The 26,722-nt window shown below is 41.3% G+C and overlaps 1 protein-coding gene across 1 annotated transcript in view; it reads left to right on the top strand.

Annotated features, from left to right (window-relative positions):
* Positions 1 to 26,722, top strand: part of kif22 (kinesin family member 22) — a 41,974-nt gene that overhangs the window by 14,805 nt on the left and 447 nt on the right. The window contains exons 7-12 of the mRNA XM_071391043.1: positions 3,556 to 3,673; positions 8,350 to 8,449; positions 16,522 to 16,723; positions 17,617 to 17,708; positions 18,146 to 18,346; positions 24,364 to 24,423. Coding sequence (XP_071247144.1) covers positions 3,556 to 3,673; positions 8,350 to 8,449; positions 16,522 to 16,723; positions 17,617 to 17,708; positions 18,146 to 18,346; positions 24,364 to 24,423 — 773 coding nt within the window. The remainder of the gene's footprint in view (positions 1 to 3,555; positions 3,674 to 8,349; positions 8,450 to 16,521; positions 16,724 to 17,616; positions 17,709 to 18,145; positions 18,347 to 24,363; positions 24,424 to 26,722) is intronic.

Genomic DNA, 26,722 nt, shown 5'->3' with positions numbered 1-26,722 from the left:
CCGAAGCGCAGTTTAACGGTTGAATAATGTTTCACCCTTTCCATTGGCATTTGTAAGCTAGACCTACAGTTGAAGTCGGAAGTTTACATACACTTAGGTTGGAGTCATTAAAACTCATTTTTCAACCACTCCACAATTTTCTTGTTAACAAACTATAGTTTTGGCAAGTCAGTTAGGACATCTACTTTGTGCACAAGTAATTTTTCCAACAATTGTTTACAGACAGATTAATTAAGTTATTATTCACTGTATCACAATTCCAGTGGGTCAGACGTTTACATACACTAAGTTGACTGCCTTTAAACAGCTTGGGAAATTACAGAAAATGATGTCATGGCTTTACAAGCTTCTGATAGGCTAATTGACATAATTTCTGTCAATTGGAGGTGTACCTGTGGATGTATTTCAAGGCCTACCTTCAAACTCAGTGCCTCTTTGCTTGACGTCATGGGAAAATCAAAAGAAATCAGCTAAGACCTCAGAAAAACAATTGTAGACCTCCACAAGTCTGGTTCATCCTTGAGAGCAATTTCCAAACGCCTGAAGGTACCACGTTCATCTGTACAAACAATAGTACGCAAGTATAAACACCATAGGACCACGCAGCCATCATACCGCTCAGGAAGGAGATGCGTTCTGTCTTCTACAGATTAATGTACTTTGTTGCGAAAAAGGGTGAGGCTTGCAAGCCGAAGAACACCATCCCAACCGTGAAGCACGGGGGTGGCAGCATCATGTTGTGGGGGTGCTTTGATGCAGGAGGGACTGGTGCACTTCAAAAAATTGATTGCATCATGAGGTAGGAAAATTATGTGGATATATTGAAGCAACATCTCAAGACATCAGTCAGTAAGTTAAAGCTTGGTCGCAAATGGACATTGACCCCAAGCATACTTCCAAAGTTGTGGCAAATGGCTTAAGGACAACAAAGTCAAGGTATTGGAGTGGCCATCACAAAGCCCTGACCTCAATCCCATAGAAAATATGAGGGCAGAACTGAAAAAGCGCGTGCGAGCAAGGAGGCCAACAAACCTGACTCAGTTACACCAGCTCTGTCGGGAGGAATGGGCCAAAATTCACCCAACTTATTGTGGGAAGCTTGATGAAGGCTACCTGAAACGGTAGCCTACCTGAAGGCTACCTAAAATCTGAAATAAATCATTCTATCTACTATTATTCTGACATTTCACATTCTTAAAATAAAGTGGTGATCCTAACTGACCTAAAACAGGAAATGTTTACTAGGATTAAATGTCTGGAATTTTTAAAAACTGAATTTAAATGTATTTGGCTAAGGTGTATGTAAACTTCCGACTTTAACTATACATATGAATATTGTAATGTCAAGTTTCTTGTGTAGACAATATTTCATTTCTAAGCATAATACATACAGTTGCAAGAATTACCTGATTTACCTGGATTTCTGCATAAATTGGTCAAACAATGTGATCTAATCTTCCACAACAGACAGTCTGCTAAAACTAATAACACACATTGTTGTATTTTTCTTACCTATTTTGAATACATAATTTAAAAATTCAGTGTAGGTTGGGAAAAAATTGTGAACCTCTAGGCTAATGACTACTCCAAAAGCTAATTGGAGTCAGCTAACCTGGAGTCCAATCAATGAGACGAGGTTGTAGATGTTGGTTAGATCTGCCCTGCAATATAAAAAACTCACAAAATGTGAGTTTGCTATTCACATGAAGCATTGCCTGATGTGAACCATGCCTTTAACAAAAGAGATATCAGAAGACCCAAGATTAAGAATTGTTGATTTGCATGAAGCTGGAAATGGTTACAAAAGTATCTTTAAAAGCCTTGATGTTTCAGTCCACGGTAAGACAAATTGTCTAGAAATGGAGAAAGTTCAGCACGGTTGCTACTCTCCCTAGGAGTGGCCGTCCTGCAAAGATGGCTGCAAGAGCACAGCGCTGAATGAGGTTAAGAAGAATCATAGTGTCAGCTAAAGACTTGCAGAAATCTCTGGAACATGCTAACATCTCTGTTGACGAGTCTACCATACGTAAAACACTAAACAGGAATGGTGTTCATGGGAGAACACCACGGAGGAAGCTACTGCTGTCCAAAAAAAACATTGCCGCACGTCTGAAGTTCGCAAAAGAGCATCTGGATGTTCCACAGCGCTACTGGCAAAATATTCTGTGGACAGATGGAACTACAGTTGAGTTGTTTGGAAGGAACACAACACTGTGCGGAGAAAAAAAACATAGCACACATCAAAACCTCATCCTAACTGTAAAGTATGGTGGAGGGAGCATCATGGTTTGGGCTGCTTTGCTGCCTCAGGTCTTGGACAGCTTGCTATCATCGACTGAAAAATGAATTCCCAAGTTTAGCCTTATATTCTTCTGCAAAATGTTTATCTGTCCGCCAATTGAAGCTCAACAGAAGTTGGGTGATGCAACAGGACAACAACCCAAAACATAGAAGTAAATCAACAGAAGAAAATACGCCTTCTGGGGTGGCCCAGTCAGGGTCCTGACCTTAACACGATTGAGATGCTGTGGCATGACAGCAGTTCACACCGGACATCACAAGAATATTGCTGAACTGAAACAGTTGTGTAAAGAGGAATGGTCCAAAATTCCTCCTGACCGTTGTGCAGGTCTGATCTGCAACTACAGAAAACATTTGGTTGAGGTTATTGCTGCCAAAGGAGGGTCAATTTTATGACCAACTTATGCAGAAAGCCAGGTAATTCCAAAGGGTTCACATACTTTTTCTTGCCAATGTATATCAGAACCATTGCAGAATAAATTCCTCACCATTTCTGGTTATGTTGAGACGGTTGAGTTTATATTTCCGAAGTAGCCATACAACAATTTACCATCCACATATCATTTAATTGGGCCTATTAGATAGGCTATTATTATTCCTATATGCATCTGACAGGCAGCGTGGTTTATAACACACAGTAGAATTAAACAGGTGAACAGATAGTTTCTTTTGCATTGAAGTGTGTAGCCTGTCACTGTAAGTAGGTCTACTGTGGTATACTCAGATAGTGTATAGACACTATTTCAGAATTCGCGGGCAGTGCAGCATATTTAGGTTCCATAAAAAGTTAATGCAAAACATTATTGCGTTCAAATGATCTGTTTACAAGTCCACAACAATTTGCAATTGTTGGTCTTTCAGAAACGCCTCCCAAAGACATTGGTAGAATGGCGCCGGAAGGGATGGCTGACGTTTTACGTGCTCCTAACCGTTTGATGAAGTTCGCTATTTCCTTTAGATACTGACTTGGTCTAATTCCAGTAGGTCCAAAATATACAGCAAATAAGGACATTGTCACTATAAAAGTTGAATTATGGACGAGTTATAATCTCGTTAACGCTCAAGTTTTTACGACGGGTCTGATTTTTAAAACGGGAAACATGGGTATGTATGGCATTGTTAAATCTCAGTGTATTTGCATGCTCAGTCTTGGTGACAAATTTACGCAGTGTTTATTTATGAGGCACCAGGATTTTGCAACATTAATTTTGATATGTAATATCATTGATGTCCCCCTCCCCATCTGTGCTGCAGTGAAGAGGTCCAGGGAGGAGCAGGAGGCTGGGCGGTCCGGAGAGCCCCAGAAAAAGAAGCTAAAAGACGTGAAGAAGACTGGCCAGGAGGAGCCTACACCCCCAGCACAGCTACACAGGTTGGAGGCCCTTCCCTATTGAACACAATCTATATCTTCCCTACACAAAAAAGGGAACTATAGCAACAAACTATACCAACCGTAATTGTGCAAATAGGGTTTCACAATATATTAGTCTTCATTTCCGTATTAGCCGAGAATTGCAGAAAAACATATTGTTGTCAGTGTTGGTCATTATGGCCAAGAAATGATCAATATTGGCTCAATGTCCACATCAGTGCATCCTTAATTTACACACCTGACCCAGTTCACCATTAAGTCGTTCCAGTGTTTAATCAATGTGTTCTACATACATACAGTACCTGTCAAAAGTTTGGACACATCTACTCATTCCAGGGTTTTTCTTTTATCTTTACTATTTTCTACATTGTAGAATAATAGTGAAGACATTAAAACTATGAAATAACACATGGAATCATCTAGCAACAAAAAAGTGTTAAACAAATCAAATATATTTCAGATTGTTCAAAGTAGCCACCCTTTGACTTGATGACAGCTTTGCACACTCTTGGCATTCTCTCAACCAGCTTAATGAGGAATGCTTTTCCAACAGTCTTGACTAAGTTCCCACATGCTGAGCACTTGTTGGCTGCTTTTCCTTCACTCTGCGGTCCAACTCATCCCAAACCATCTCAATTGGGTTGAGGTCGGGTGATTGTGGAGGCAAGGTCATCTGATGCAGCACTCCATCACTCTCCTTAGTCAAATAGCCCTTACACAGCCTGGAGGTGTGTTGGGTCATTGTCCTGTTGACAAACAAATGATAGTCACGCTAAGCGCAAACCAGATGGGATGGCGTATCGCTGCAGAATGCTTTGGTAGCCATGCTGGTTAAGTGTGCCTTGAATTTAAAATTAATCACAGACATTGTCACCAGCAAAGCATCATCACACCACCACCTCCATGCTTAAAGGTGGGAACCACACATGCAGAGATCATCCATTCACCTACTCTACGTCTCACAAAGACACGGCGGGAGGAAAATCTCACATTTTCACATCAGGGCAGATTTTCACTGGTCTAATGTCTATTGCTTGTGTTTCTTGGCCCAAGCAAGTATTTTCTTATTATTGGTGTCCTTTAGTAGTGGTTTCTTTGCAGCAATTTGACCATGAAGGTCTCATTCACACAGTCTCCTCTGAACAGTTGATGTTGAGATCTGTCTGTTACTTAAACTGTGTGAAGCATTTATTTGGGTGCAATCTGAGGTGCAGATAACTCTAATGAACTTATCCTCTGCAGCGGGGGTAATTCTGGGTCTTCCTTTTCCTGTGGCAGGCCTCATGACAACCAGTTTCATCATAGCGCTCAATGGTTTTTGTGACTGCACTTGAAGAAACTTTCAAAGTTCTAAACATTTTCCGGGTAGACTGACATTCATGTCTTAAAGTAATGGGGCGGCAGGTAGCCTAGTGGTTAGAGCGTTGGATTAGTAACCGGAAGGTTGAGCTGACAAGATGAAAATCTGTTGTTCTGCCCCTGAACAAGGCAGTTAACCCACTGTTCCTAGGCCGTCGTTGTAAATAAGAATTTGTTCTTAACTGACTTGCCTAGTTAAATAAAGGTTAAAAAAAATCTTTAAAAATATGGACTGTCGTTTCTCTTTGCTTATTTGAGCTGTTCTTGCCATAATATGGACTTGTTCTTTTTACCAAATAGGGTTATCTTTTTTATATCATCCCTACCTTGTCACAACACAATTAATTGGCTCAAACGCATTAAGAAGGAAAGAAATTCCACAAATTAACTTTTAGCAAGGCACACCTGTTAATTGAAATGCATTCCAGGTGAGAGAATGCAAAGCTGTCAAAGGTTGGCTAATTTGAAGAATCTCAAATATAACATATATTTAAATTTTGTTTTACACTTTTTTTTTAGTTACTACATGATTCCATATGTGTTATTTCATGGTTTTATTATTCTACAATGTAGAAAATAGTAAAAAAAATAAAAACCCTGGAATGAGTAAGCGTGCTCAAACATTTGACTTGTACTATAGAGATATGCCGGTGGCATTCTACGACACCGACATGCATTTCTTTATGTCAGATGGCTACTGTCTGCGTGTGCGTGCGTGTATATAATATTATTTATTGTATTTAAACATTTATTAACATAACCATTTTGAAGTGGCTAGTTGTAAGAAGGTTGACTTTCTAACGTTGTAATATGTCAAACTGTGAGTGCAGTTACATGCACACAATAATATGATTATGTGCATAGTCAGATTTGATATAGTAGTTCGATTTAAAACATTTACATGCTTTGCAAGATGAACAATTTCCCCAATTACCCTGTTTACATGGACACATCTGAAATCAGGCAACCTGATGGCGGTCTGATAAATGCAGAAAATTGTCAATTAAAATAAATGTTCTACCACCGCGAACATGTTATTTTTGGGAAGCATATGAATTCTTAACTTATAATTTGTATGTAAAAATGACTCAAGACGCATACACTCAGTTGTTTCTGAACACACTTCCCTTGCGCTAAAGAGAGGCTAGCACACATGCGCAGATCAAATACACTGCTGGAACGGCGATTTAAGATGTTTACGTGTCCTAATAATTCGAAAGATATCTTAGAAAACCAGGTATTTTCATCGCCGTATACTTACGTCGATTTTGACCTTAAGCCGATTTAAGATGAGCACAGTACGGTGTTTACAGGACTATTGCATAATCTACCTACTGCCATAATCAGTTTAATAATGACTTGTTAGTGTGTATATAAACATACATTTCCACATGACTAACTGATCTCTTTCATGGTAGTGACTGAGTAAGTACCCCCTTGGAAAGTTGTCTTTTTTGGGGGGACAGATGGGTATGTAATCTTCACTTCAACACTTTTGACAGATGTAGGTAACCTAATTCAACAAATGGACACTGAAAGATTATACTTTTCAATTATTTTTTCTTGAAAAATCTACAGCAATGCGGACAAAATAAGTACACCCCTAACTTCAATAGCTGGTGTAGCCCCCTTTGGATGAAATAACTTCATGTAACTGTTTCTTGTAACTGTCTATTAGTCTCTTACATCGACTGGGAGGAATCTTTGCCTGCTCTTCTTTACAGTACTGCTTCAAATGTGTCATGTTCGTGGGCTTTTTTGCATGCACGGCCCGCTTCAAGTCGTCCCCCCCCACAGCATTTTGACAGGAATGAAATCTGGGCTTTGACTCGACCATTCCATAACCCACCATTTCTTCTTTTTGAGCTATTCTGTTGTAGCTTTGCTTGTGTGTTTTGGATCATTGTCCTGTTGTTGCATGAGCCATGTTTGGTTCAGCTTCAGGCTTCAGCTTTTTGACAGATGGCCTCACATTCTCCTCAATAGTACAATATGGGATTCACGGTTGACTCAGGACCTAGCCAACTTGCAATCATTGATGCAGCAAAGCATCCCCCAACCATAATGCCACCGCCTCCCCGCTTTACGGTTAGTAATGTTCTTCTGTTCAAAGGCAGCGTTTCGTTTTCTCGCCAAACATGTCATCTGGCATTGAGGCCAAACAACTCCACCTTTGACTCATCTGTCCAGAGCACATTGTTCCAGTAGTTTTGCTCTTAACCCAGGTGTTGTCTGGCAAATGTCAGTCGTGTCTTGATATTATTTTTTGAGAGCAGAGGCTACTTCCCGGCCTCCCTTGTAGGCCAAGTTTGTACAGTCTCTTTCTGACAGTTGACTCATGCGTTTTGACATTGATTAGTGGCAAGAGAGGTTTGTAAGATCCCTTGATGTTATCCTGGGGTTCGTAGAGACTTCTATGATCATCTTTCGGTCAGCTCTTGGGCAGAATTTGGTGGGACGACCTGTGCTAGGTAGATTGCCAGTGGTCTGGAGTTTTCTCCATTTGTAGATGATCAGACAGTGGAATGATGTACTTCGAACTGCTTGGAAATTGATTTTTCACCCCTCCCAGACTCATGGGCATCAAACATCTTTATTCTGAGGGCCTCGAATAGGTATTTTGGTCTTGGCATGATGTTACCACACACCCATATGGTTAAGACCAAACCAGACCTAGTTTCTGATCTTTATGGAAGACTGGACCCTCCCAACTTAATCTGATTTTCTAATCATTTCCACATTTTGGTGCACCTGATTTCATATTTTAGCCATTTCATGTGATGGTAAAGGTAGGGGTGTACTAACTTTTTCCGCATAAGGAAATTGCATTTTTGTTTATTTTAACTTGTTTTGTGATTTGTTAAATTGGGTCACCTTTTTATCAATGAATGTGGTTGGAATTTAGCTCAACTATCCATGTGTCGAAATATGTAAAAATAATAAACTTTCCAGGCGGTGTACTTACTTTTCTACATAACTGTAAATCCATCTATCTATCCTCTCTCTGACAGCATCTTAACAGGTTTTAGGCCAGAATTTGGTAGCTGGTGCTGAAAGGAATCCTCTCCCTGTAACAATTACCACTGACTGCTGTGCCTGTTGGCGACCCGTATAGAAAGAGACAAATCTGTATTTTCTATGCCTTTTGTGTGTTACTGTACTCATAACAATTCATTCTATTACTAGGCATGAGCTCTTTCTCTTTTTTTGTCTCCTTACTGAGCAACTTTGGAAGCTCCCTCTGATCTGAGCTTAGTCACATTTCTCTTTGTCCCTTTCACCTGCTTATCTCTCGCTCTCTCTCTCGTCTCTCTCAGCCCCACAGACCCATCTGTATTGAACCGGCTGATGGCTCTGGAGAAGCTGTTGATGGGCACCCCAGTAAAGGAAAGACTCAACATGCACAGAGAGATCCAGGTAAAGAGCATGCGCCCTTTATCACAGAGTGTACACACACACACTCAGAATACTGTACAAGCTGATTTCCTAGTTAATAAGACCGAACTATCATGAGATACCGAATATTCGCATTCTCACTAGCGATGGGTACAGTTATTTGAATATCTGGACGGACGTTAGTATTAGGTCACTTGTGTGAGTGTTCACTTTGAGGGGGTGGTATGCCTATTTTAACAATGAAAAAGGTTTGTCTGTATTAAATTATCTGTTTGACATTGTTATATACGAGGACATACCATGCAGCGGTTGACATTAAGTTGCTGATGGCCCGGTGCAGGTAAACTGAACAGTGGGGCAGGTGGAATCTGCTTTGTGTGCTTGGGGTTATTCAGGCAGCTACATCAAAATCCACAAAATTGATTAATTGGCCACAAAATCAACATATGCCATCTCAGTCTCCGAACTTGAAATCCATTGAAAAGCTGTGGTTGAATTGAAGAGGGTAGTCCGTAAGCGCAGACGAAGGATATCAAGAATGTGGAAGGATTCTTCTGTATGGAGGAATGATCTAAGATCCTTCCCAATATGTTCTCCAAATATATTTTTTAAAGTCCCCGTGCCATTATCCTCAAAAGGTGAGGTATTGAAAATAGGGGTGTCAATAATTGACACCTGCCTTTTTGTTGTTGAAAAAAAAGGTTTTCTTGTTAAACAAAATCTCTTTCTCTGAGCAATCATTTTAGTATAAAATAATATTTCCCACATTTTTGGAGCATACAATATAGCTACGTATTTGAATTATTTTTGCTCTTTATCAAGTGTGTCAATAATTTCGGACCTCATTGTATGTGTTCCAACCACAAGCTGCAGTTTTGGAATAAGGCCAAGAGCGTATTTTCATCAGAATCATTTGTCTACTTTTTCTTTAACAAAAAACATCAGCTGAAAATCAGTTCAACTCGAGCAAGTGTTTTTAAGTATAGACACATAATAGCTATAAACATTTGATTTAGTTGTTCAGTGTGCTAGCTAACCAATGTGTTTATGGTTTCATTAATTTGCCATTTGAAAAAGGCTTGTGGAAAATCCAACTACCTTGCACACCTTATCATTAAAGGACAATTCCACCACGTTATAACCAGTTATGCTGTTAGTATACAGTGCATTCTGAAACCATTCAGAACCCTTGACTTTTTGTTACGTTACAGCCTTATTCTAAAATTGAGGAAAAATATTTTCTCAATCTATACACAATAGGTGTATAATCAGGTACAGGTACATCCTGTTTCCATTGATCATCCTTGATGTTTCTACTTGCTTGGAGTTCACCTGTGGTAAATTTAATTGATTGGACATGATTTGGAAAGACACACACCTGTCTATATAAGGTCCCACAGTTGACAGTGCATGTCAGAGCAAAAACCAAGCCATGAGGTCGAAGGAATTGTCCGTAGAGCTCCGAGACAGGATTGTGTCAAGGCACAGATCTGGGGAAAGGTACCGCAACATTTCTGCAGCGTTGAAGGTCCCGAAGAACACAGTGGCCTCCATCGTTCTTAAATGGAAGAAGTTTTGTACCACCAAGACTCTTCCTAGAGCAGACCACTGGCCAAACTGAGCAATCGGGGGAGAATGGCCTTGGTCTGGGAGATGATCAAGAATCCGATGGTCACTGACAGAGCTCCTCTGTTGAGATGGGAGAACCTTCCAGAAGGACAACCATCTCTGCAGTACTCCACCAGTCAGGCCTTTATGGTAGAGTGGCCAGACGGAAGCAACTCCTCAGTAACAGGCACATGACAGCCCGCTTGGAGTTTGACAAAAGGCACGTAAAGGACTCTGACTATGCGAAACAAGATTCTCTGGTCTGATGAAACCAAGATTGAACTCTTTGGCCATCTGGAGGAAACATGGCACCATCCCGACGGTGAAGCATGGTGGTGGCAGCATCATGCTGTGTGGATGTTTTTCAGTGGCACAGACTGGGAGACGAGTCAGGATCGAGGGAAAGATGAACGGAGCAGAGATCCTTGATGAAAACCTGCTCCAGAGCGCTCAAGGCCCTCAGACTGGGGCAAAGATTAACCTTTCAACAGGACAATGACCGTGAGCCCACAGCCAAGCGAACGCAGGAGTGGTCTCTGAATGTCCTTGAGTGGCCCAGCCAGAGCCCGGACTTGAACCAGATCGAACATCTCTGGAGAGACCTGAAAATAGCTGTGCAGCGATGCTCCCCATCCACCTGACAGAGATTGAGAGGATCTGCAGAGAAGAATGGGAGAAACTCCCCAATTACAGGTGTGCCCAGCTTGTAGCGTCATACCCAAGAAGAATCAAGGCTGTAATCACTGCCAAAGATGCTTCAACAAAGTACTGAGTAAAGGGTCTGAATACTTAAGTAAATGTGATATCAGTTTTATTTATATACACTACCAATCCAAAGTTTGGGGTCACTTAGAAATGTCCTTGTTTTTGAAAGAAAAGCAAAAGAAATGTGTCCGTTAAAATAACGTCGAATTGATCAGAAATACAGTGTAGGCATTGTTAATGTTTTAAATTACTATTGTAGCTGGAAACGGCTGAGGAATATCTACATAGGCATACAGAGGCCCATTATCAGTACACAGCGTTGTACAAGATCTTCAGTTTCTTGGCAATTTCTCGCATGGAATAGCCTTCATTTCTCAGAACAGGAATAGACTGACGAGTTTCAGAAGAAAGTTATTTGTTTTTAGCCATTTTGAGCCTGAAATCGAACCCACAAATGCTGATGCTCCAGATACTCAACTAGTCTAAAAGCCAGTTTTATTGCTTCTTTAATCAGGACAACAGTTTTCAGCTGTGCTAACATAATTGCAAAAGGGTTTTCTAATGGTCAATTAGACTTTTTAAAATGATAAATTTGGATTAGCTAACACAACGTGCCATTGGAACACAGGAGTGATGGTTGCTGATAATGGGCCTCTGTACGACTACGTAGATATTCAATAAATAAACAGCTGCAATAGTTATTTACAACAATACTGTCTACACTGTATTTTTTATTAATTTGATGTTATTTTATGCTTTTCTTTCAAAAACAAGGACATTTCTAAGTGGCAAACTTTTGAACAGTAGTGTGTGTGTATTTGCTAAAATTTCAAAAACTGTTTTTGCTTTGTTGTTGTGGGCTATTTTAGAATAAAGCTGTGACGTAATAAAATTTGGATAAAGTTAAGATTTAAAGTAAGATTTGATTAACATTTTTTTTTAAATAATTTTTGTTTATTAAATAATAAAAAATAATAAAAAAATTAAAGCTTCTGTATTGCCCTCATCTACAGCATACTACGATTTCAAATCCTATCCAAATCAAATTTTGTTGGTCACATGGTCATCCAGTGCTCGTTGTGTTGCGAAATGCTTATGCTTCTAGATCCGACAGTGACACAGGCAAAATCTAAGCATTGATAGCAAAACCTAATACACACAATCTAGCAAACAAATGGATAAGAATATATATATACCACATGGTTATCAGATGTTATTGCGAGTGTTGCGAAATGCTTATGCTTCTAGATCCGACAGTGCAGCAGTACCTAACAGGCAAAATCTAACAATTCCACAACAAAACCTAATACACACAATCTAGTAAAGGAATGGGATAAGAATATATATATACTTGCACATTTGTGGCCTGCTGGAGGTCATTTTGCAGGGCTCTGGCAGTGCTCCTCCTTGCACAAAGGCGGAGGTAGCGGTCCTGCTGCTGGGTTGTTGCCCTCCTACGGCCTCCTCCACGTCTCCTGATGTACTGGCCTGTCTCCTGGTAGCGCCTCCATGCTCTGGGCACTACGCTGACAGACACAGCAAACCTTCTTGCCACAGCTCGCATTGATGTGCCATCCTGCATGAGCTGTACTACCTGAGCCACTTGTGTGGGTTGTAGACTCCGTCTCATGCTACCACTAGAGTGAAAGCACCGCCAGCATTCAAAAGTGACCAAAACATCAGCCAGGAAGCATAGGAACTGAGAAGTGGTCTGTGGTCACCACCTGCAGAACCACTCCTTTATTGGGTGTGTCTTGCTAATTGCCTATAATTTCCACCGTTTGTCTATTCCATTTGCACAACAGCATGTGAAACAGCATGTGAAATTTATTGTCAATCAGTGTTGCTTCCTTAGTGGACAGTTTGATTTCACAGAAGTGTGATTGACTTGGAGTTACATTGTGTTGTTTAAGTGTTCCCTTTATTTTTTTGAGCAGTGTATTATAGCGCTTGCATGAATGTCATGCTATATTTATATTCATGTTGTCACCAATGGCATCTAACTTCAAATGATTTTTGATTGTAACTAGCTAGGCTAACCATAAGTGTTACTGTATCTAGTTAGCAATCTACATCCAAAATGATACTGTTGCAAACACTAACAGCCAAGTTTCATCTTTGCCACTGTCTTAAACAACAGTCCAAACAACATGAATGCCTGTTAGAAGAACACAACGTTGATTATGAAATTGAAAGGCAAATCATTAAGGAATCCTGATCTCTGTCTGTATCTTTGGTGCTAAAGTTAGCAATGATAGCTAGATAAGTAGCTAAACCTGCTGCATCTGAAAGTGTTTTCAATGTTAACAGACAATTCAAGCCTCAGCGACTGTCAAAGCAACCATCCAACGACACCTGAGGCCTATCGAAACTAATAAAAAGTGTCAAGTTTACTAGTAATTCAAAAAGAAAATATAGGCTATTTGGAAAGGGTACAATGGTTGCCAAAAACTGCAACTTCGGTCGGTGATGGGGTCATGTCTAGATCAAATCAAATTATATTTGTCACATGTGCCGAATACAACCTTACCGTGAAATGCTTACTTACAAGCCCTTAACCAACAATGCAGTTAAAGAAATAAAGTTAATAAAATATTTACTAAATAAACTAATGTAAAAAGTAACACAAATGTACATAACAATAACGAGGCTATATACAGGGGGTACCGTGTCAATGTGCGGGGGTACAGGTTAGTCGAGGTAATTTGTACATGTAGATATGGGTAAAGTGACTATGCATAGATAATAAACAGTGAGTAGCAGCAGTGTAAAAGCAGGGGTAATATAAATAGTCAGTGGCCATTTGATTAGTTGTTCAGCAGTCTTATGGCTTAGGGGTAGAAGCTGTTAAGGAGCCAGTTTTGAAGATCAGCGTGGCAGATGTGTTGTTGCCTACCCTTACCACCTGGGGGAGGCCCGTCAGAAAGTCCAGGATCCAGTTGCAGAGGGAGGTGTGGGCACTATGGTGTTGAACGCTGAGCTATAGTCAATGAACAGCATTCTCACATAGGTGTTCCTTTTGTCCATGTGGGGAAGGTCAGTGTGGAGTGCGATTGAGATTGTGTCATCTATGGATCTGTTGAGGCGGTATGCGTATTGGAGTGGGTCTAGGGTTTCAGGCATGATGGTGTTGACGTGAGCCATGAACAGCCTTTCAAAGCACTTCATGGCTACTGACGTAGGGCACAGGGACTATGGTGGTCTGTTTGAAACATGTTGGTATTACAGACTCGGCCAGGAAGAGGTTGAAAATGTCACGTTCCAGGGCATGCTTTGAGTACACGTCCTGGTAATCCGTCTGGCCTTGCGGCTTTGAAGGTTGACCTATTTAAAGGTCTTGATCACATTGGCTACGGAGAGTGTGATCACACAGTCGTGCGGAACAGCTAGTGCTTACGGGTTGCTTGCCTCGACGCAAGCAATAAAAGCATTTTAGCTCGCCTGGTAGGCTTGCGGCTGGGTTTCCCTTTGTAGTCGATAATAGTTTTCAAGCCCTGCCACATCCGACGAGTGTCAGAGCCGATATAGTAGGATTCAATCTTTGTCCTGTATTGACGCGTTGCCTGTTTGATGGTTCGTCTGAGGGCATAGTGCTATTTATTTTAGTTGGCCGGGTAACTGTCCCACTCCTTGAAAGGGGCAGCTCTTGCCTTTAGCTCGTGCGGCTGTTGCCTGTAATCCATGGTTTCTGGTTGGGAAATGTGCGCACGGTCACTGTGGGGATGATGTCGTCGATGCACTTATTGATAAAGCCGGTGACTGAGGTGTTATACTCCTCAATGCCATTGGATGAATCCCAGAACATATTCAAGTCTGTGCTTGCGAAACAGTCCTGTAGCGTAGCATCCGTGTCATCTGACCACTTCCATATTGAGCGAGTCACTGGCACTTCCTGCTCAATTTTTTTCTTGTAAGCAGGAATCGGTAGGATAGAATTATGGTCAGATTTGCCTGCATTAAAGTCCCCGGCCACTAGGAGCACCGCTTCGGGATGATAATTTTCTTGTTTATGGCCATATACAGCTCTTTTGAGTGCGGTCTTAGTGCCGGCATCGGTTTGTGGTGGTAAATAAACGGCTACGAATGATATAAATGGGAAATCTCTTTGTAGATAGTGTGGTCTACAGCTTATCTTGAGTTTGCCTACATTAAAGTGAAAATGCAGACATCTAAGTTACATAAGTATTCACACCCCTTATTCAGAAAGACTTACAACTGTAATCACTTCCAAGGGTGATTTTAACATGTATTGACTAAGTCTCTCAGAGCTTTGCACACCTGGATTGTACAGTATTTGCACATTATTCTATTGTTTTGGAATATTTTTATTCTGTACAGTCATTTTCACTCTGTCTTTTAGGTTAGTATTGTGGACAAACAACAATGATGTTGATCCATCCTCAGCGTTCTCCTATCACAGCCATTAAACTCTGTAACTGATTTACTCCCCGTTGGCCTCATGGGGAAATTCCTTAGCCGTTTCCGTCCTCTCCGGCAACTGAGTTAGGAAGGAAGCCTGTATCTTTGTAGTGACTGGGTGTATTGATACACCATCCAAAGTGTGATTACATAACTTCACCATGCTCAAAGGGATTTTGTTTTTTACCCATCTACCAAAAATGTGCCGCTCTTTGCGAGGCATTGGAAAACCTCCCTTGTCTTTGGTTCAATTCACTGCTCGACTGGGGGACCTTACAGATAATTGTATGTGTGGGGTACAGACATTACAAAATCATCTTAATTAAACACTATATATTGCACACAGTGAGTCCATGCAACTTTTTATGTGACTTGTTAATCAGATGTTTACGCCTGAACTTATTTAGGCTTGCCATAACAAAGAGGTTGAATACTTAGACATTACAGCTTTAAATGTTGACTCAATTTGTAAACATTCTAAAAACATAATTCCACTTTGACATTATGGTGTATTGTGTGTAGGCTAGTGACACAATCTCAATATAATCCATTTAAAATTCAGGCTGTAACACAACAGAATTTGGAAAAAGTCAAGGGGTGGGAATACTTTCTGAAAGCACTGTATCTAAATGAGAGATTAACAGAGTACCAATGCAGTATAGTCCACTTATTTTGTGTACAGTTCAAAGATGGCTTGATGCGGTGTGCAGCATACTCCATTAGTCTCTATGGGCCGGTTGGTGAAGGCCACAGCCCCGGGAAGAAACATTTTCAGGTGGCAGGAGGTTTTGGTCGTGAGTGACCTGAAACGCCTGCCGGAGGTGAATTTTTGGAGGAGGGGGTGACACTATATACACACACTACATTGACACTCACACAAAACCCACATACCGACACAACACTTTTACATGCATCATATGCTGCCGCTACTCTGTTCTTTATTTTACTCTTAGTATTTATCCTGATGCCTAGTCACTACCCTGCCTTCATGTACATATCTACCTCAAATACTTAAAATTCATATGATATTCAATAAATATAGTACCAAACCTTTCTGATTTGGACCAAACTTTTTTAAACAATAGTTAGACATGAGGAATCCAAAGGAATGGTCAAAAGCCACGTCCAAAAGTTTCATGATATTCAAATAGTGAAGTAATTTCAAATGCTCATCCCTAATTCTAAATACTGAATCACCTTTACACAGCAAATAGGAAGATTAGCTGGCTGGACTAAATCTGGCACATTTACAGAAATGTTGATTTAATGTGCATTGTCCCACAATCACAAAGATCCTATTAGTTCTCATTTGTAATTCTATGGCTACAAAACTCTTCACTGATGAATTGCTGTCTGTGCAGGAGTTGAAAGAGAAGCAGAAGGCGTTTGAGAGCAAAGCCAAGGTGCTCAAAGTGACAGGAAATGGTGCCACTCGCAACAGCTCGGACAGTGGGTCATCGGGAGACTCACCCCTCTTCAGGACGCATCTACCCCCACTACACAGAAAACAGTCCACAGCAGCCAAACCCAAAAAACAGCAGGCTGTTGTGTCGCCCCTACAAGGTCAGTGAGCCCGCCCACCCACTAATCCAGGGCGTTTACCCCAGGAACCTCTCTAAGCTTAACCTCTCTAACACATCTGGGTCGTGTTCATAAGGGCACGCAATGGAAAACGGCTTAAAATGTTCCTCAACGGAAACTGAAAAATAGCATCTCATTAATTTCAGGTAGTCCCTCCCTATTTTAGTCAGTTTTCTTCCGTTTAGTGCCTAATGAACATGACCCTGCCAATTTTAAAGGTATGTTTTATATATTATTTTTATGATTGGCTTAAATTCATTTTACCTTAGTCTTTTTATGCCCATAGTGATAATATACGATAATGCATTCTTTACTCCAGGCACAACTGGCTAATGGTTAGCATTCAAAAAAATCTGGGTTTCAAAATGCGTTGTCTGCATTTCATGCCAAAACATCTCCTCAAAGTAACTTCAAACAAAGTTTTGTAGGGATTAATTTTGTGGATGCCGTCACTACTAGTATGTAGACAACTCAAGTCACATTTCACCCAATCCTAAAAAAATCTGAACTATCCCTTTAAGTGTCAACAATTGATATCGTATTGCGCAATGTCTTGTAAAACAGTAAGGCTATTGATTAGATCGGGAACTTGATATGACCATGCAGTCTGCCTATTAATCTGCCCAAACTAATCAAATAATGATGACTAATACAATCTGTAGCCACTTCAGCACCTTTGGGTCTGGCAGCGGTGCATTTCCAATGGACATCTTCCCATGTCTTTCGCTTAAGCATGTTTTCTGGCACGTTCATATAGTGCTTTTTATATAAATGTTTAATATGCTGCTCTGTAAATAGCCAGGGTCTATGCTTTTCCTGTATGTAGTATTGAAAGAAATCTGTTGTGTGTGTGTGACATCTCTTTTTCCCCTAAGTGTACCAGCTACAACCTCTCCAGCAGTGTCCGGTGGTCAAAAGGCCATCTGTCTGCCTGATGAAGAAACAGAAGAATCTGGAGCAGAGTGAGGTCAGCAACAGCATTGTTGTTTGACTATGTAAAATGAAACTGGCTTCATTCCAATAACCACACTAACCTACCACTTAGCATGCACACCCAATCCATTGATTGATGCTAAGTGGTCATTCTAGTGTGACTATTGGAACAAAGCCACATAACATGCAATATTAAACAGCTGTTCAGAACCCTTTGTCCCGTGTTGGTGTGCACTGTAATATGCAGGCAAAAAAAAAAAAAGTGTATATATATATATATATATATATATATATATATATATATATATATATATATATATATACACACACATATATATGTATACACACACATATATATGTGTGTGTATATATATATATATATATATATATATATATATATATATATGTATATGTATATGTATATATATATATATATGTCTGTTTCTGCCGTCCACCTTCTCTCGCTCTCAGGTCCAAGAGGGAAAAGAGAATGTGAAGGACACCGGCTGGGAGTCTCATTTGGACAAGTCAGTGCTGGACAAGTCCCGACACAAGATCCTGCAGGTGCTCAACTCCGGGTCCCTCAAAGACCTGAAGGGCCTGCAGCAGATTGGGGACAAGAAGGCCAAGCTCATTCTGGGCTGGAGGGAGATTCAAGGCTCCTTCACCAAGGTCTGTGTTGTTTGGGCCCATATTAAGTTTCAGCGTTTACAGCTAGCCCATTTCTTTACAACAACAAAAAAGTAATGGGCGTAGCTCTCGCTCTTGAAGTAAAACAAATACTTTGAGACCAATGTTTCAGCCAACTTGTCACCATCAGAATGATAACGAGGCATTTTATTTGACACGCCGTCCTTTCAAGGCACCCAGTTACACTGTAAAAAGTAAAATACCAGTGGCAGCACAGCATCACAGACGGTTCAAACACAACATAAACAGATCATACAATAGTTACAGGGGGCATTGCATGGCATGGCATGTGAGTCCTAGGTTTTATATACATTTAAGTGTAATGGAACTTAAAATGACAGACGGTAACCAAAGGGGTTTTGAGAATGTCGTGCTTACTTGCTGTCACAAGCTGTTTGTTTTACCTGATTTACAATGTTGTGTTGCCTCTAGATACGCATTGTATCATCTTTTGTGTGTACACATAGGTTTTTGATTATCCTTTGGTTACTGTCACTAGGTTTGGGCTGTATACCGGGGTATTTGGAGAAAAAAACACGATAGTTTTTCAATACCGTCCAAACTATTTATTTTAAGTTTTTCAATAAATGTGAATATTTTCAGATCCTTTTAAGTTAATACCTGCAGTCAACTTGTGCAATCCCTTAGGCGATAAAGCGGATTTAATCTTATTTCACCTGTCACATAATTTTACATTATGAAGCTTACCATAGTTTACCATAGTTCCCCAGATGAATTGTGCGAGTCACATGTTTGATTGTAAATAGCACAACGGGAGAAAGTGGGAGCTGGTGAGTCTATTGCGTTTTTATATCTATTGGTGAGTCTCTGTGTGCTGCGCACATGAGATGAAGTTACAATTGTATGCAATTCACTACAAACATTTTTCCATCAGATATCTTAGAATGGCTTTCTGCCAGAAGTCAAAGACCTCTGATTAGTTATCTGTGCTGTTGCCATCTTTTCCCCTGTGCTTCGAATTAGCTTTTTTTTGTCCCCCCCCCTCTGCTCCTCTGCTCTCTTCCTTCAGAAAAGCATGCATAACAACTTTGTTCATTTGCACAATTTCTCTTGTTGCACTTTTGTTTGTAAATATCCACACCCACAGAAAATACAATTTGGTAGCTACTAGCTATGCTTTTATAACTGTATGTGCTGGATTTGCCTGTCTTTGCAATTAGTTGGTTCGTTTTTGCTTGTTAGCATTTAGCTAACAGCGTCTATGTGCTTTCGCTATTATTATTTTATTATTATTATTATTTTTTTTACATTTTACCCCCTTTTCTCCCCAATTTCGTGGTATCCAATTGTTAGTAATTACTATCTTGTCTCATCGCTACAACTCCCGTACGGGCTCGGGAGAGACTAAGGTCGAAAGCCATGCGTCCTCCGAAACACAACCCAACCAAGCCGCACTGCTTCTTAACACAGCGCGCCTCCAACCCGGAAGCCAACCAATGTGTCGGAAGAAGCACCTGGCTACCTTGGTTAGCGCGCACTGCGCCCGGCCCGCCACAGGAGTCGCTTGTGGCGCGATGAGATAAGGATATCCCTACCGGCCTAACCCGGATGACGCTAGGCCAATTGTGCGTCGCAACACGGACCACCCGGGCGCGGCTGGCTGCGACAGAGCCTGGGCGCGAACCCAGAGTCTCTGGTGGCACAGCTAGCGCTGCGATGCAGTGCCCTAGACCACTGCGCCACCCGTGAGGCCCTTTTTCGCTATTATTTTGTTAACATTCTGGTAATGGGTCTTTCTATTAACTTGGGTACCAGTGAGGATTGAAGTCATTGGTAATAATATGCCAATTTTTTTCATGTCAATACATTAACATATAAAGTGCATCATAGCTATATTCAATAAAATTCACGAGTTGAAAAAGTCAAGTTGGCTGAATACTTTCCGAATGCACTCTGTGTGTGTGTGTTGTACCCCGGTCAACAGCTCTACACCCCCCACAGCAACTTTCCCAAGCCTCCCCCATTTCTCCTTCACCCAAATCCAGATAGCTGATGTTCTGAAAGAGCTGCAAAATTTGTACCCCTACAAATCAGCTGGGCTAGAATATCTGGACACCCTCTTTCTAAAATTATCCGCCGCAATTGTTGCAACTCCTATTACTAGCCTGTTCAACCTCTTTCGTATCGTCTGAGGTCCCTAAAGACTGTAAAGCTGCCGCGGCCATCCCCCTCTTCAAAGGGGGAGGCACTCTCGACCCGAACTGTTATAGACCTATATCTATCCTACCCTGCCCGCACCTGCCTGCCCGTCTAGCATCAATACTCTGGGCGGTTCTGACTTACGTGGACATCTACAAATACCTAGGGATCTGGTTAGACTGTAAACTCTCCTTCCAGACTCACATTAAGCATCTCCAATCCAAAATTAAATCTAGAATCGGCTTCCTATTTTGTAACAAAGCATCCTTCACTCATGCTTCCAAACATACCCTCGTAAAACTGACTATTCTACCAATCCTTGACTTCGGCGATGTAATTTACAAAATAGCCTCAACACTCTACTCAGCAAATTGGATGCAGTCTATCACAGTGCCATCCGTTTCGTCTCCAAAGCCCCATATACTACCCACCACTGCGACCTGTATGCTCTCGTTGGCTGGCCCTCGCTTCATATTCGTCGCCAAACCCACTGGCTCCAGGTCATCTATAAGTCCTTGCTAGGTAAAGCCTCGCCTTATCTCAGCTCACTGGTGACCATAGCAGCACCCACCCGTAGCACGCACTCCAGCAGGTATATTTCACTGGTCATCCCCAAAGCCAATTCCTTCTTTGGCTGCCTTTCCTTCCAGTTCTCTGCGGCCAATGACTGGAACGAATTGCAAAAATCACTGAAGCTGGCGACTCATATCTCCCTCACTATCTTTAGGCATCAGCTATCAGAGCAGCTTACAGATCATTGCACCTGTACGTAGCCCATCTTTAAATAGCCCATCCAGCTACCTCATCCCCATACTGTTATTTTATTTTTTTGCTCCTTTGCACCCCAGTGTCTACTTGCACATTCATCTTCAGCACATCTATCACTCCAGTGTTTTTAATTGCTAAATTGTAATTATTTCGCCACTATGGCCTATTTATTGCCTTACCTCCCTAATCTTACTACATTTGCACACACTGTATATATACTTTTCTATTGTGTTATTGACTGTACGTTTGTTCATCCCATCTGTAACTGTTGTTTGTGTCGCACTGCTTTGCTCTATCTTGGTCAGGTCGCAGTTGTAAATGAGAACTTGTTCTCAACTGGCCTACCTGGTTAAATAAAGGTGAAAAAAAATAATAAAAATAACATAAATAAATAAAAATAACACCCTTTACCTTGATGACAGCTTTGCGCACACTTGGCATTCTCTCAACCAGCTTCACCTGGAATGCTTTTCCAACAGGCTTGAATGAGTTCCCACATATGCTGAGCACTTGTTAGCTGCTTTTCCTTCACTCATCCCTAACCATCTCAAATGGGTTTAGGTTGGGTGATTGTGGAGGCCAGGTCATCTGATGCATCACTCCATTACTCTCCTTGGTCAAATAGCCCTTACACAGCCTGGAGGTGTGTTTGGGTCATTGTCCTGTTGAAAATCAAATGATAGTCCAACTAAACGCAAACCAGATGGGATGGTGTATCGCTGCAGAACGCTGTTAAGGGTGCCTTATGTCACCAGAAAAGCTCCCCCACACCATCACACCTCTTCCTTCATGCTTCAAGGTGGGAACCACACATGCGGAGATCATCCATTCACCTACTGCGTCGCTGTGCCACCAGAGACTCTGGGTTCGAGCCCAGGCTCTGTCGCAGCCGGCCGCGACCGGGAGGTCCATGCCGGTAGGGCATGTCTCATCGCGCACAAGCGACTCCTGTGGCGGGCCGGGCGTAGTGCACGCTGACCAGGTCGCTAGGTGTACGGTGTTTCCTCCGACACATTGGTGCGGCTGGCTTCCGGGTTGGACGTGCACTGTGTTAAGAAGCAGTGCGGCTTGGTTGAGTTGTATTTCGTAGGACGCATGGCTCTCGACCTTCATATCTCCCGAGCCCGTACGGGTGTTGTAGCGATGAGACGAGACAGTACTACTAATAATTGGATACCATGATATTGGGGAGAAAAAGGGGGTAAAAAAATATATATATATTTATATGAACTTATTTTCTTTGCATTATTCGAGGTCTGACAACACGTCATCTTTTTTGTTATTTTGACCAGTTGTCATTTTCTGCAAATAAATGCTCTAAATGACAATTTGGGAGAAATGTTGTCAATAATTTATAGAATAAAATAAACCTTTTCATTTTATCCAAAAACATACCTATAAATAGTAAAACCAGAGAAACTGGTAATTTTACAGTGGTCTCTTAATTTTTTTTTGAGCTGTATATACACAAGCACAGTGCATTCGGAGAGTATTCAGACCCCTTGACTTTTTCCGCATTTTGTTATGCTATAGCCTTATTCAAAACTGTATTCAATTGTGTTTTTTCTCTCATCAATCTACACCCATAATGCTTTGGGGATTTTTGTGCAAATTTATGAAATATCTGACGCTATCACATTTACATAAGTATTCCCTTTTCTTTGTACTTTGTTGAAGCACCTTTGGTAGTGATTTACAGCCTCAAGTGTTATTGGGTATGACGCTACAAGCTTGGCTCACCTGTTATTGGGCAGTTTCTCCCATTCTCTGCAGATTCTCTCAATCTCTGTCAAGTTGGATGGGGAGCGTCGCAACACAGCTATTTTCAGATCTCTCCAGAGATGTTAGAATGGGTTCAGGTCCGGGCTCTGGCCGGGCCACTGAAGGACATTCAGACTTGTCCCGAAGCCACTCCTGCGTTGTCTTGGCTGTGTGCTTAGGGTCGTTGTCCTGTTGGAGAGTAAACCTTCACCCCAGTCTGAGGTCCTGAGCGCTGTGGAGCAGATTTTCATCAAGGATCTCATTGTACTTTGCTCCGTTCTTCTTTCCCTCGATCCTGACTACTCTCCCAGTCTCTGCTGCTGAAAAACATCCCCACAGCATGATGCTGCCACCATGTTTCACTGTAGGGATGGTGCCAAGTTTCCTTCAGACGTGGCTCTTGGTTTTCAGGCCAAAGAGTTCATTCTTGGTTTCATCAGACCAGAGAATCTTGTTTCTCATGGTCAGAGTCCTTTAGGTGCCTTTTGGCAAACTCATGTGCCTCTTACTGAGTTGCTGCTTCCGTCTGGCCAGTCTACCATAAAGGCCTGATTTGGTGGCGTGCTGCAGAGATGGTTGTCCTTCTGTAAGGTTCTCCCATCTCCACAGAGGAACTCTGGAGCTCTGTCCGTGAGCATCGGGTTCTTGGTAACCTCACTGACCAAAGCCCTTCTCCCCCCGATTGCTCAGTTTGGCCAAGCGGCCAGCTCTAGGAAGATTCTTGGTGGTTTCAAACTTCTCCCAATTTTAAGAACGGAGGATCCTGTTTTCATGGACCTTCAATGCTGCAGAACTTTATTTGGTACCTTTCCCCAGATCTGTGCCTCGACACAATCCTCTCTCGGAGCTCTACGGAAAATTCATTTGACCTCATGTCTTGGTTTTTGCTCAGACATGCACTGTCAACTGTGGGGCCTTATATAGACAGATGTGTGCCTTTCCAAATCATGTCCAATCAATTGAATTTATCACAGGTGAACTCCAAGTTGTAGAATCCTCTCAAAGGTGATCAATGGAAACAGGGTGCGCCTGAGCTTAATTTCGAGTGTCATAGCTAAGGGTCTGAATTTTATGTAAATAACATTTCTGTTTTTCATTTTTATTAACTTTGCTAACATTTTGAAAACCTGTTTTCGCTTCATCATAATGGGGTATTGTGTGTAGATTGAGAAATATTAGAATAAGGCAGTAACGTAACAACATTTGGAGAAAGTCAAGGGGTCTAAATCGTTTCCAAATGCTCTGTACATACAATTTAAGTTGAGTTTCATTCATTCTGGTTCTAATGCCAATATCACTCTTTATTCCAGCTGGAGGATCTAACCAAAATCGAGGGAATCACAGCCAAAAGGCTCTCCTCCTTCATTAAGGTAAGACTGACAAGCAGATTCCATAGAATATATCTGGGGTAGTCTCAATACTCTTTCCCCATCTTTCATTGTGGTATCGTAATCTGAAAAAACACCAGCACAATCACTCTTGTGTTTTGGTTTGGAAATGGAACATTGCTACATTGTATAGATGTTGTCAAGAAAATGTAACGCTTACAAAAAAATGCCCCAACACTTGAACAGGAAGTCTTACTGAAAGTGTCAGGGTATGAACATGGTTTATGCTCCAGTCACTCTTCAGTAAATAAGAGAAATGGTGAGAAATCTATTGTAGAACCCCAGTCTGAGGTCCTGAGCGCTGTGGAGCAGATTTTCATCAAGGATCTCTTTGCCGAGCTTCACCGCTATCTCGGCTAACAATTCTAGGGGCAGAGACCGTTTTGTAATGTTACCCTAAATGTTTGAGTATTCAGTTTTCCGTTAGTTAAGGGAACATTCAATCTATATTTGCAAAAACCTTCTGAGAACCTATTTAGCATGTTTCGGTGAGGGTTAGGAGAGTATTCCAACATCATCATACCAAACATAAACAGAATATGGTTGCCATGTTCTCCAAAAAGGAGACATTTTCTAGACATTTTTTTTTGCAACGTTACAATAACATTCCTGTGTCCTAGGAGGTTTAAAACATGGGGCAGTCTGTCATTGCATCATGGAGGTTTTTGTCTAGTTTGCGGATTCTCCTGGGGACGTCCCTAAAGAAGTTTTTAGCATGTCGCCTGATGGTTCCAATAGAAAAACTTGTTTCATTACATATTACCCCTGGTTACTGTTGCCGAGACAGTCAAGGCCCTGATTGGTAAACCAGTGATCCATTTACAGCTCAGTCTGTTGGCAAGGTTAAGGACACACACACACACACACACACACACACAGTGCTTTCAACACAATGATGTCTATAAACCCTGGGTTGCTGATGCTATGTATTGGCCTTTGCGAGGCTTTGAAGCCAACAGTCTGATGTATTGGCTCTCCCCAGTAGTAGGGGAGAAATTCTACAGTAAAATTCTACAGTATTTTAAATGACTGTATTTAAGGATTTTTTGTTGTTGTAGTAGTGAGGACCGTAACATTATTCATATCTAAAATCAGTATTTTTCTGCTACGCCACTGCATCTGTGTCAATGACTGATTTCACCTGTATTGGTACACTTTGCAATTCAAAGTAAACCTCATCTCTGTTAAAAGTACACTCAATAAAAACGATTTTATTTATCATGGTGATTAAGGAGTATCATTAAAACTGAGCAATATGCACCACCAACATTAGACAACGAGACACAGACACGGTGGCATAGCAGGAAGATCGGAATGCAGTGAACCAAGAGGTTGTGAGTTCAAATCCCAGGTGAGGACATGTTGAATAATAATTACTGTTTAAATGAACGTGCACAATGGAATCATGTATGTCAAGTGTGTAAGTTGATAACATTATGTTAAAAGCACTGTTTGGGTAACCTTGCCAACAGACAAAGAGCTGTAAATGGATCAGTGGTTCACCAATCAGGGCCCTAATGGGCTTGGCAGCAGTAACTAGGTGTGGTGTGTAAAGAAACAAGTCATATTTTGTGAGGGATAACATTTATTTCGTACCATTCGGCGGTGGCCTATAAAAGTCTTTAGGTAGGTCCCCGGAACAAACTGGGAAATAGACAAAAAATGATTTCCCCATGAAATGTGGTGTCCATGTTCTGTTTGTTTGGTGTGATGTTGATTTAAATATTCTCCTAACCCTCAAACTGTACAATGGAATATTCTTGCAACATTCCAACGAAACATGTCTAGACCATTAATACTGAATGTTCTGAGAACATGGTAACCACGTTCTGGGTAGGTTCCGTTTTGATATTTAGGGAATGGTCTCATGGAAACAGTCCTTGCACAGCACCGGAACATTCCTCTGAAAACATTAGGTAATGACCTATTGAGACTTAAGGGAACGTTCTCTAAAGTTGTGGGAACGTTTGGTGTTAGCTGGGATATCCTTTTGATGGATTTTTAAGCACGAATTGTATTGAGAACCCGATGCATTGAAAACCCAATGTTCTCTGGATTATTTGTGGAACACCTTAAAACACTGTTGTAGCAGACGTGAATGGCCCAGGTGTAAGATATTTCCATGGTTTTATTCACTAGGAATAAAACCGAAACAAAGTGGCAAAACGGGAGGGACTACCTGAACGCATGTTTACGTTTTCTACAGCTAAGCGTTTTGCTACACTGTACATTACACTAATGAATTCAACCCAGGCGCTAACTATCGTTTGGCTATTAGGGG

The sequence above is a fragment of the Salvelinus alpinus genome, chromosome 3 (genome assembly GCF_045679555.1).
Source record: "Salvelinus alpinus chromosome 3, SLU_Salpinus.1, whole genome shotgun sequence".
NCBI lineage: Eukaryota > Metazoa > Chordata > Actinopteri > Salmoniformes > Salmonidae > Salvelinus > Salvelinus alpinus.
This window is presented reverse-complemented; position numbering and strand designations above follow the sequence as displayed.